At 35.8% G+C, this 12,625-nt stretch overlaps 1 protein-coding gene across 1 annotated transcript; it reads left to right on the top strand.

Annotated features, from left to right (window-relative positions):
- Positions 1–363: 363 nt before the first annotated feature.
- On the top strand, positions 364–11,015 carry LOC104534491 (neurolysin, mitochondrial-like; the record flags this gene model as incomplete). The annotated part of the gene is made up of 6 exons (XM_010179249.1): positions 364–772; positions 2,060–2,261; positions 5,037–5,223; positions 6,565–6,693; positions 7,186–7,322; positions 10,656–11,015. Coding segments are annotated over 6 exons (1,199 nt in total), but the record flags the coding sequence as incomplete, so codon positions are not given.
- Positions 11,016–12,625: the final 1,610 nt, after the last annotated feature.

Below are 12,625 nucleotides of genomic sequence, written 5' to 3'. Positions count from 1 at the left end.
TCATCCCACCATGTTTCAGTGAGCGCAATTGTAATTGTAGTTGTAGTCTTTGGCTGTTTCTGCAGAAACACATGAAGAGAACTGAGATTACAGGAAGTAAAATCAAAGGCATCAAGCAAAAGCGTCTAGTGTTACTTTCCATTTCTGATGTCTCTGAAATAGTCTAAATGTACCAAAAGCCATCACAGTACTGCTAAGCCTATGTGGACTCCTGTATTATTTATAGCATGCCTGCAATTAAAACATATTAAGACAAATAAAGCAGACAGTTTTTGCTGTTAGTCAATAAATGGAAAACTCTAGCGTCCACTCCTAGGGCATGTGCCTAAAATTATGAGTATTTTATAAGAATACATGTTACAGTAAGGAGCACAGAAGTTGATTCCAAGACAATCTTTGTTTCAGATGATTTGAGTAAGAAGCTAAAGCCATTGGTTGAGGAAGAAAGACAGTTCATTCTAGATTTGAAGAAAAAGGAGTGTAAAGAAAGAAACTTTGATTATGATGGAAGAATCAATGCATGGGATCTTCATTATTATATGAACAAAACAGAAGAGTTGAAGTACTCCATAGACCAAGAAAAACTGAAGGAATACTTCCCAATTCAGGCTGTTACAGAGGGCTTACTGAATATTTACCAGAAGCTGCTGGGACTTGTATTTGAGCAAGTAGAAAGTGCTCATGTTTGGCATGACAACGTTACACTTTATACAGTAAAGGATAATTCAACAGGAGAAATGTTAGGGCAGTTCTATTTGGACCTTTACTCCAGGTAATTATGACTTAAGTGGCTTACTTATGTGTTTAAAATGGAATTGGTCTTAGTTGGTTGCTGGTGTGGTTGAAATTAAATGCATTTGGAAGGAAATATTTGTCCCACTAACAAGACTATTACTGTGATTACTGTGTTCATTAAGTTGTCTTCTGGATTGTTTTCAGATTCTTTACACTTCTTTTGCAGTATTATTCCATCACTAATTTTTTCATTTTCTGTAGTATAGCTATCGTCAGTTGTCCATAATTTTTTTTCCTCTATGAACTTTTCTTCTTCCTAACTGTAATACTGTGTTTCACTTTTCATTTATGTTGAACTGTTACTCCAGTCTGTTCAGATGAATTGTATTCCTGTCTGCCAAGTGCTTGTGGTTTCTTCCAGTTCCTCTTTACACTTTATATGTGTATTTTGTACCCTATTGTCCAGACTGCTAAAAATGTACCAAATAGATCAGCACCAAGAATAGATTCTTGTTGAGCATGCCTTGATATGTACTTCCAGGTTGATCTCTGTAGCTATTTAACTACTTACAGCATCGTTTGTGTTCTCTCAGAGGAGACTAGACTGTTTTGACAGGATTTCTTCTTAGCTAGTCCTTTTTGACTGTTTCTCACTGTTGTTTTTTTTTCATTTTAAATTATTCTTTAGCAGTTGATAAGGGCTGATACCCTTTTTTAGTATAAATTGATTTAAGCTCTGGGTAAGAAAATTAGATTAGTCAACACAACAGTGCGTAAATCGTTCTTTTACAGGTCGGGACATGTTATCTCCTTCACCTCTTTGGCTGCTCCCCCCTTACTGCATATCATGTGAATTGCTGAAGCTATTTTTCAGTAAGACTATTCTGACTTAACTACCCAGTTAACTACTCAGGTTTAGAGCAAAAATTTCAAAACAATTTTTCTTTAAACTTTTGGATCACACTGAAAATGCTGTAAAGTATATTCTTTTGTCTCCTGTAATGAAATAAAAAATAATGCTCTAGAGGACAGAACCTAATCCTTTGTGTTGCAGTAGTAGTTGCAGCTGAAGTTGTCAATCAGATTCTTGTAAATGCTGTTGTGAATCTTAAACTGATGTGATTTAAGTACTGGTTTTTTTCCCCTTGTGCTTTTAACAGGATCTTAAACTTAGTGAGTCGTAGAAGTCATGAAAAGATGTGTTTTGTTTGTATAAAGCTTTAAAGAGACACTAACTGATTGTCCTTATTCTTGAATAGACTTTGCCATTCCGGTGAGCAGGCTTGTGGTTTGAAGATAGTGTCTGATATGTTTTCTTATACAGAGAGGGAAAGTATGGGCATGCAGCATGCTTTGGTCTCCAACCTGGCTGTCTCCTCTCTGATGGCAGCAGAATGATGTCTGTAGCTGCTCTGGTAACCAATTTCACAAAACCAGCATCAGATTGCCCAGCATTGCTGCGACACGATGAAGTAAAGACTTACTTCCATGAATTTGGTCATGTAATGCATCAGATATGTGCACAGGTCAGTTATGTTTCAATTCCAGTGTACAAATTATTTCTTTCTCTACAGTCCCAAAGCAAGGTATAAATCTATTTTGGTGGTTTCTAATTTTAGTGAAGTACATGAGCATTTTTTGGTTATTTTTCAGTGTGACAGGTTGGATTGTTTTTGTTGCTTTTAATTTTTATTTAAAATTACAGCAAGGGCTAGACTTTCTTATGAACAACACTTTCATAGGAGCATATACGTTTGCACATGCAAGTACCTCTGACGAGTGAATAGATTTGTGTGTAAGGTAAAGAAGGTGTTCAGTAGTCGCTTCTGTTAGAACTATCAGAGGGCATTTTTTTACTTCTAGCAGCATGCTAGATATTAGCAGGAAAAAAAAGTTGCTGTACCTCGGAATGCAAATGATTTGTGAATCCAGATCCCCTCCAGCTGGGAGCTATTGCTCTTGACAGCAAATGCATAAAACAGGTCTTGCCTGAGCTATTTTATTTTCTGCTCTCCTGTCTGACAGACAGAGTTCTCACAGTGACCAGGAAGAACTGAAGCTAGTCTGCAGATTTTGCATCAAGATGTCAATAAAGTTAGAAAGTTGCTGGTTTCATTTTTACTTACATGTAAAATTGATTCTGCCAGATGATAAATTTATTACTGGCTTCATGAAAATTTTCTGTTTAGTCTTAGTACTCATTCACCAAAAAAATTACATAATTATCTACAAACCCAGACTTTGTGTAGTACTGCTTTCATCTTCTTTATAAACAGCTGCCAAATAATAAAATCAGAGAAATATGACGCATATTAGATTTTAATTCTTGACCTTGATCCTAGAGACTAGGGCTGCAGAATAAAGAAACACGGTCATAAAATCCATATATTAAATCTGGAATTAAAGAAATTCTGTTCAAGCAAACTACAGAACGAGCAGACAAACTTGCTTAGATAGCTTTGCATCATGTTGAAGGTAGAAATATAGTTGTTATTTTATCATCTTCACCCTATGACAGTGTTTCTGAGCTCAAAAATAGAGAAAGAAAAGCTGTTCCTTCCTTTAAACTCTGTAGAAGGTGTTTATAAATGAGGCATATTCAGCACATTCAGCACTGATACAGAATTGACCACAACATCTTGATAACCATTGAGAATGTACCTGAGTGTTGCAAATCCCCTTCTGGGCAGCCCAAGCCAACAGTTCAAATGCATACTTAGTTCACTTGCTGTGGAATTGCACACAGGTCATGGAGGCCTGCTTTCTAGTTGTCTCTCCCACTGCTGAGGCGGTTTTTGTGTGCACGGCTACCATGCTTAGTGCTGTTGTATTTTATGCAAGTTGTTATTTGCATACACACAAATAACTTGTTAGTCCCACATAAGAACATACTGTCCTTTGGGATTTCTGTATGCAAAGCACTGTCTTGTTTCATATGATGATTTGTTTAAGCTTGTTAAAACTTGACATTTAAAGGGTACACAGGGATCAGACTGGGTGAAATCTGTGAGCTGCTGGTAAAGGTCGACTTTTGTGACTGATATCCCTTGTAATGTACTTGGGGTCTGCTGGAAAGTGAAATATAAGAGTAGGAAGGAGATCTGTGTATGCTGATAGGGGAGGAGAGCTGTTCAACTACCTGAACCCAAATATCTTAATATTTTTTGTTAGCATGGTGCACTTAATGTATGGGTAAATGAGTATATCTGGAGACCAACAAACTCTTGCACTTCTCTTGCCTTTAACTGTAGCCACTTCTATCACCAGTTCTTCTGAGCTGATGCTTCCTAGCTTTTCTTCATAGCTACTATTCAGCAAGTACAGCAAGAATGGCTAGCCTGATACAGCTATGGATTTGAGTAACCTATAAGTGTAAATGAAGGCAAATGTTTTTCTCCTTTTCTACTGTTCTTCTGAAGACATGAGAGAAAGATACATGCATGCGACACAGCTGTCAGTCTGATAATGGCCTGTATTACACATGTGGTTTTTTGGGTAACCCTGCAAGAAAGTAAGTTCAGTTCAAAAGCCAGTACTCCTGTGGGCATCTATTTCCCCAGTGGAGGATGTGACCTAAGAATATGTACAGCTCTTAGACAGGGCGTTTGGGAAACTGAGAATTTTCTTTTTCTTTTAGCACTTGAAATGTTTTAATAACTCGAAGAACAACAAAATTGGGTTGGCAAGAGGGAGGTAGACTTACTATAGGACAAATGTGGAGTGAGACCAAATACTTTCTATTGACATTTGGGCAACTGTCTTTCAAAAGTGACTATTTCTTTTTAGAAATACTTTGGGTTTGGAATATATTTTAATGAAGATTTTTAACTGTGCAGAACTTTTCTTCAAAATCAGTATCTGGGAGTTCTTTGAATCAGTGTGGTAGGCTGTAATACAATAAACTCTTTTATAAGTGTATAATTGAAGTTTATTATTTTATTTTGGGGTAATATAACAAAAATTTAGAGTTGTATATAAATTATACCATTGTCATAAGGTAGCACAGAAACAATCTTATTGCTGTCATAACCTAAAAGGCAAAATCAGTAATTTTAAGAAACCTGAAGTACTATTTCACATCAGTAGAGAATGCAGTAAATAACTACTGAGTAATTTATTTTGTTGCTTGGTAATCATCTTATATCTGAATTTTTGCCTTATTTTCTGTTTTTTTTTTCTACTTCATTATTGGCCTGTTCCTTTTGTTGTGATTAACACTGAAATTTTGTCATTTGAAAGTTTATATTCTGCTAGAAATCCTGGCTTCTATTTTCATTTAATCCAATGGCTTTTCCTTCTAGACTGATTTTGCTAGGTTTAGTGGAACTAATGTGGAAACAGACTTCGTAGAGGTACCTTCACAAGTGTTTGAGAACTGGGTGTGGGAAAAAGAACCACTACAGCAAATGTCAAGACATTATAAAGATGAGGGCCATGTTGCAGATACTCTCCTTGAGAAACTTGCTGCCTCTAGGCTGGCTAATACAGGTATCTCTCTCCTCTCACTCACCCCAGTATATGTATAAGAATATATTATTAAAATATTGGCGGGAAACATTAAAGACAAACATAACAAGCCCATTACATTTCTTCTGTATGTACACTTAGGACTGTCTTTCTGGGTTTATTTGCACGGATACCACCATTAGTAAAGGCTGTGATGACAGATGCCACTATTTGCAGGAATAGAAGCAGTTTTGATTTTCCAGGCTGCCTACAGGACTGAAATACCTTTACATTCCTCTACATGTGACTTTTTTACCTACCAGCTTTGCTCATTTAAAATTGAGGGTGGGGGGAGGGGCGAGGAGGAGTGTGAGGTCCTGGGTTTTCTGTTATTCTTTTTCTGATAGACCAGGACAGGCATTTTGCGTGAATACAGTATCAGATCTTTTACATTTATCATCTGCATTTAAATTGCACATGACATGTGACAGATATAGAAGTTGTTTGCAAATTTACTGAATGTACATAGCATATTGCAGACAGAATTGTTGTAGCCCTGCATTGCTCAAACAGCCTCTTAACTTCTCAATCCAGAACCTTAAGTCCATGTTCTCTACCTTTCCAGCAGATATACTGTCTTCCCAAGCTAAAGTCCCAATTCTCTTCTCCTTCCATGTCTTATACCACGTTGTACACACATGTATCTCCAAACCAAGATCATGTCATTACCTATCATCTCATTGTTATTCTGTCACTCTCACTCCTTTGTTCCTGTAATCGGGATTCCCCCAGTATCATAGTCTTATGCATTTATGGTGCAATTTGTCATTAAATCTCTACTGTTTATTTCATACTGCTTCCTTATCCTGAACAAGATGACCCTGTCCTTCTGGCACTGTACAGACACTGTAGCTACATAAGCATTTTGTCTGAATAAGGGTTCACATCTTGCAGTTCCTTCAAAAAAGCCTATACCAGCTGCAGCAGTAGTTCTTGCTGTTCTTTGAGGTGTTTTGAGGTAGATATACTTACTACCATCTGTGCAGGCCCTGAATTAAATGGTATACTAGAACTGAAGACAGCTGAAAACATAATTTTAAGTACTGAAATTTGCTTTTAAAGTATCTGCTTTATTTGAGTTTTGATCTTTGTGGAAAATAACATTTTAAAAGATGGATCTTATAATGATAATTCCTTTATTAAAAATATGCCTCTCAGCTTTTTATGTTAGAAGCAATTCAGTTGGAAATTGCATAACTCCAAGTATTTTCCATGGTTAAAATTCTAAAAATTCAGGATGCATGTTGAGATCTTTGAATGAAAGATGCTAAAGAAACTTCAGCTACTTTGATGATTGCTAATTAAATGTTCTTACACAATTAGGCTTTTTAACCCTCCGTCAGATTGTTTTGAGCAAAGTTGACCAGGCCCTGCATACAAAGCCATCTGTTGACCCAGCAGATGAATATGCCAAATACTGTATGGAAATTCTAGGAATTCCTGCCACCCCAGGTATGTCAGTATGAAGCTTTTATACAGCGTGTCAAAATGTTTTGATTAAACATGCCTTTCTTTCCCAGTAATGCTTGGCATACAAAAACCCTGAGTTGTTCTTTATAAAAGAACCTAATTTATGAAGCTGAAATAATTACTTTGAAACTTGGGGTGATCTTAATGTTCTCTTCTGAAGGAAGTTGAAGGTAAATATAAAACTTAACTTTTTGCAGGTTATATTTTAGAGTGACGTGATCTGGATGCTACTTTAAATGTTCTGTCACATCTGTGTTGGGTGTGCTGCTAGCCTAAAATAAGAAATTGAGGTTTTTTTTAGTCAACACAATATGGCCAATTCTTCAAGAGGCATATTCAGACCCTTCATGTTAGAGTTTTCGAAGCAGTTGATACAAATTCCTTATTGATTTATTCTTAAAGTTGAAGTACTGTATACACCAAAGAAATAACTGCATTTTATGTAAGTAAATTAATGTTAATCTACTTTTCAAGAAACAAACATGCCAGCTACTTTTGGACATCTGGCAGGTGGTTATGATGGTCAGTACTATGGATACCTGTGGAGTGAAGTGTTTTCCATGGACATTTTTTATAGCTGCTTTAAGCAGGAGGGAATAATGAATCCAAAGGTAGGTGATGATTACTTTTGTACTAAAGACTTTTGTTGCATTTTGTCTCTGAAACTACATTTATTACAATCATGATCCATAGATACAACATCTCAGTTACTTCTTCTGTACCTGTCAAGTTCAGATCAACAAAAAGTTGTATAAATAACACAATTTCTTTGCAAAATCATCTTAAAATTTCCAAGAGGACTTCGGTTTTAATACAATTCTTAAACAGTCATGTATTTAATATTATTTTATGACACTTTTAAGACATCTTGTCACAGTGGCTAATCCCTTCCTCTTTAATATTAGCCTGAAGAAACATATTCCTCCATTGCAAGAGCAGATGCATATTCTTCTGCTATGGAAGCTGTGTGATAATGGTGCTCTGTTTCTATTAGTAGTACTTCAAGTGCGTGGTACTTTCATGTAATTATTATTTAGAAAACTGAATTTATTTTGAGTTTTCTCTTTCATAGCACAGCATAACTTGCCAATTTTTCCCTCTTTTAGATTTTCTTCCAAGTGGCTTTTGAAGTTCAAATCACTGGCAGGTTTTAGATTTACTGGGCTTTTTTTCCCTCATGTGATTCTCCATGCTCTTCTGCCTCCCGCAGAAAGAAAGGATAGTTAGTGATGCGTTTAGTAGTCATGCCAATTCTGGCAACTTTCTTTATTTTTCACATTGTAGTATTAGATTTGTGTGTTGAGATGCTGCAGTTTTATCATGGGAAAGACTTTTCAGTTTTCCTGATTCTCTTATTTGTCTTCTGGATTCTGCAGCCAGCACTAGTTCTTACCTTCAGGAAATGTATACAAGAAAGAAGTAAAGGAGAGAGTAGAGAGTGCTTGACTTTCCTATGTCTCTACTGGGATTTTCCTTCATTCCTCCTTTTCCTTATTGAAGCAGCCCAAACTTCTAGAGCTGTCCCTCCCTCTAGAAGGTGGAGAAAAAACCAAGATTATACTTTGACCTGCACAAAGAGAGGAGTCCAAAGAGGAGATGGAGTAGTGGCTAGAAAGCTGTGGTTAGGCCAAACCTCAGAAAGGTTTTTATGAAGTAAAACAGCAAACTGAATAGATCGCAAGGAGAGGTTTGGAGGTCAAGGTTGATTTTGACGTGCTAGGAATTCATGATGGGTACATGTGACAATAAGCAGTGCGAATGTTGTCACTCATAAATAGGAGCAGGAGAAAAGAAATGGCAAGTTATATGAGAGAATAAAATAACTTTTTAATGAAATGCTGTTCATATCAGTCTTAAAAATGGCATCTGGGGAGAGGTCAGACTTGCTGGGTTTTTTAACTGTTTACAGCTAGGAGAGATGGATAAGGGTGCAGGTGCCAGGCTTGTGAAATTTTGTGTCAGTTCCCTGTTCTGACCCATGCACATGCCTCCAGTGTCATAACAGGCCTTTTTTCTATTAGCTTCTCCCTGCTCTCAAAACTCTTTTCTAGTGATAGTATAGTAAAAACCCTAAGTTACAGTTTGCCAGAATTGCTCTGACCTTTACATCTTCTGAGGGATGAAAGTGTCTTTTATTCTGATTTTTTTGTGTGTAGATTTTTGTTTTCTTTCTCTGTGTATGGGAGGCTTTGAGAATAGTATAATTATACTAGGAGTGAATATTTGCTATGGTTCTGCTAAAAGGCAACTAGTGCCTCTTTTAATGTGAAGCCTTTATCCAGACTAAGAAGTAAGAGAAATTATTATTTGTGTGTCTCACTTGCTCTCTAGCATATGTGTGTGCACACATGCTTTGCTTGAATGCTGATATAACTTCAGAGGTAGCTCTGGAGATTTTCCCTTCCTCTTCAGAGCAATGCTATCTTCTCACATCGGTTCTCCTCCAACTCATTTTCTTCATTTGCATTCCGTGTAAGTATAATAGAGTCCCACACGATGGGACAAACAATCTTTTATAAACATATACTAGATACCAGTATGATTTTTTTAGCTACTCATATTTCATTATAACTAGATTTAGACTAGTCTTCAGAACAGCAGGAGAGGAAAATGTTTACATTATTATGACTAGGGTTTTTAGAAATACGGCTTACCTCTTCCTGTAAGAATAAAACCTCTCTTCCTGTTTTGAGTGAGTTTCAGAGACTATATCTATAAAAATTCTGCAGCAAACGCTTAACTCTTTACTTCATTGGTTGTCTCACACTGCAGTTCTTGCACATTTTCTGTCATAACCTCTGGTCTCCCTAGAACTGAGCAATACACTAGGTCTAGAGAGACAACAGCAAAGACTCAAGTCTACTCAAATAAAACTTTTAAACTACAAGGAATGGTATCTTCATTTGCTGCTGATGTTCGAGAAACTAACACAAATAGTGAAGTATAAGCAATTCTTCAGTTAATATTTTTTTGGCATTTTAGGTTTATTCCAGCTGTTTAGACAATGCAATTGGTATTGGTAATGCAAGTAAGTCATGGAAGTCCATCAGTTAAAAAAACATATGCTTTTTTTTTGCAGTGTAGCTATCAGGAAGTGGTGCAGTCTGTAATCTCATAACTTTGATGTGGAGGGGAAATATATATATGTGTCTATACTGTGACGGAAAGGAAGAACATTATTTTCTTCAGTATCATAAGCATCTGTGACATCAACATGCAAAACAATATTGTACAAAAACAAAATTGATAGTCATGTCTCAGAAGCCCAAAATTCTCCAGACATTTTCTTTAAAATGTGACCTCTTGTTAAGAAAGTCCTCATTACTAACTGTTATCTCAGAAGCTTGGTTCATTTGTTTTAAAGGAATCCATTCCTTAAGAACTAATAATGTTCCTTCCTGAAAATAAAACTTAAATCTCTGTTACTTTAAGATACTTTAATATGGGAGTTAGATGTGTTTGTATATATTATATATACGACTACGCATATAGTATATGTGTATGTGCCATGTCATTCCTCAGCGCTATAAATATCATCTCTGTTCTCCAAACAAAGATTAAAGAGAAATCATCAATTAGAATCAATGTTAGGTTCCCTTTCTTGACAGTGAGAAGTAGGAGTAATTCATCACTGAAGATTATGTGGAGATTGCGCGTGTGTTGTGCATTAGAGAATGTCTTCCAGATCAGTTGTGATTGTAACTTCCAAAACAATGTAAAACCACAAGAAAAATAATTTCTTCAAGAATAGGTTAAATTTCCATTCTCTTGAGTTCTTCCAGCAGACCTAAATTATACTTGTGGTGTATCCTGATTTGGTATTAAGAAAATCTGGAAGGAATGTAGGTGTTTAATCATTAGTAGATTTTCAAATATGCAACAAATATAGAAAAGAGGCAGTTTACAAGACAAGAAGTATTAACATTCTGCTTTACCTTTTTCAGGCTGGGATGAAATACAGAAACCTCATTTTGAAACCTGGAGGATCTTTGGATGGGATGGATATGCTACAAAATTTCTTGAAGCGTAAACCAAGCCAGAGAGCTTTCCTATTGAGTAAGGGTTTATGTGTTCAGTAAGATTGTAGATCCTTTGCAATGGCATATAAGTATGGAATGAGCTGGAAATGTCAGTGTATTTCACATCTTAACTATGTATCACTCTAGGGAAACTGGATCACTTTTTGATGATTTTTTAATTGCATAAATAAAAATGTGTTTTTTTAAAAAATTGTATAGGACTACAGAATTCAACACATCAGGGAGAAAAATGGGGATATGCAGAATCTGAGGAATTTGGATGGTCACTTTTTTAATTGTTATGAAATAATATTAATCAGTATGGGAATTTGATGCCATGTTTCTCTTTTAATACATGCACTTAAACAATGTCTTGTGAATGACTTTTAAAACTGGAGGAAGAAAAAAGGACATGACCAGCAATAAAAGAAACAGATTAATTCATATTCTGTGTTCTTCTATTGTATTGATGGCTCACAAATGTCTTTGTGGAGAGGACGTATGTTTGGTTTCATCATGGTTTGGGTTCAGTCTAGCTTCCTGACAAATTTCAAGACTGAGAACTTGCCCCACATCATGTGTGTATATGCTGTGTACAGTATGTGCGATAGTTTTAGACTTCATTCTGATGCATGTGAAATTCTTGTTTCATTTTTAAACTTACACAGTATAAGTAAAAAGAAAAAATCCCTACCATTTGAGCAACCGTTTGCTTCCCCTCATGGAGGAAAAATTGCCAAAATCTTGGCAGATCTTCCACCACTTTTTCTTTTTTCTTGATGATCACAAATAAGGTCTTTGTTTTCCAGATTGTATCAACAGTGGTACTGAAAATTTATACTTGAGCAATTATAATGGTTTCAGTTGCTTTCTGAAGTATTTTTAGGTACATATAAGGGAGTAAGAGAAGATAATGTCCCCATTGGGAATGGTAAAAATCAATCCAAAATCTTCCTATTCCTTTCCAGTGTGGTATGCACAGGTGCTATAAAAATTCTTCATACATTTAATTATTTCAGCTGAGGGAGTGTGAAAATTATCAGGGAACTGATTTTTAACAAGATTTAACTGAAAATTATCAGGGAACTGATTTTTAACAAGATGAGGAAAAATTAGTCTTGCAAGCCAACTCTGCTTCACCCAAATAAAATGGCTAATCCAAGTGCACTTTTCTTGTCTTTAGATATCATACCTTACTTCGGTTTTGGTATCACAACATCTATATGAACAAACTATAATTTTGGTTACTAGCTAATGTATTTTACACATTTGAACCATAGCTGTAAACATGGTTGGTATTTTTATTTGTTTATTCAACCGCAAAGTAAAAAAATGTGCCTGGTCAGCTGAAAAGACTTCCTCTTTTTCTAGCAAAAGAAGACTGAAAACATTAATTTTGGATCAAATCTATGTGTTTAAGGGGGCAAATGCCACAACTGTGAATGTTCAGTTGAAACTTTGTGTATTTTTCTTTTAAAGCACTTAAACTTGGGAAATAAAAAGGAGCTTTATTGGTTTCTGAAATGGAAAATTTGACTGGACTTATTTTTGAACCACACCAGTTTGGATGTGAGGAAACATAAATATTTGTACCCAAAACATATTAGCTATGTAGTCTTACCAGAACACATAATTAAGTCCATTCTAACTCTTATAGTCCCTTACAGTTTTAGACCCCAGTTCTCTCCAGTCGTGAAAATGTGACACATGAAAATCACATATATAAGAACATCTTGAACAGTATTCTGAAAAGCGGTAAAGGAAAACTGAGGAAACTGATGGATGCAAGATTATCCTAAAACCTGTGAATTTTGCCTACACACTTTTCCCTTACATTCTGACTGGATTTGAAAGTATTTTGCTTTCTTTTCACAGAATCACAGAATCGCTCGGTT

The sequence above is a fragment of the Mesitornis unicolor genome, unplaced genomic scaffold (genome assembly GCF_000695765.1).
Source record: "Mesitornis unicolor isolate BGI_N332 unplaced genomic scaffold, ASM69576v1 scaffold52640, whole genome shotgun sequence".
Taxonomy (NCBI): domain Eukaryota; kingdom Metazoa; phylum Chordata; class Aves; order Mesitornithiformes; family Mesitornithidae; genus Mesitornis; species Mesitornis unicolor.
Note: the sequence above shows the minus strand (reverse complement) of the source record. Positions and strands in the feature narration are given on the sequence as shown.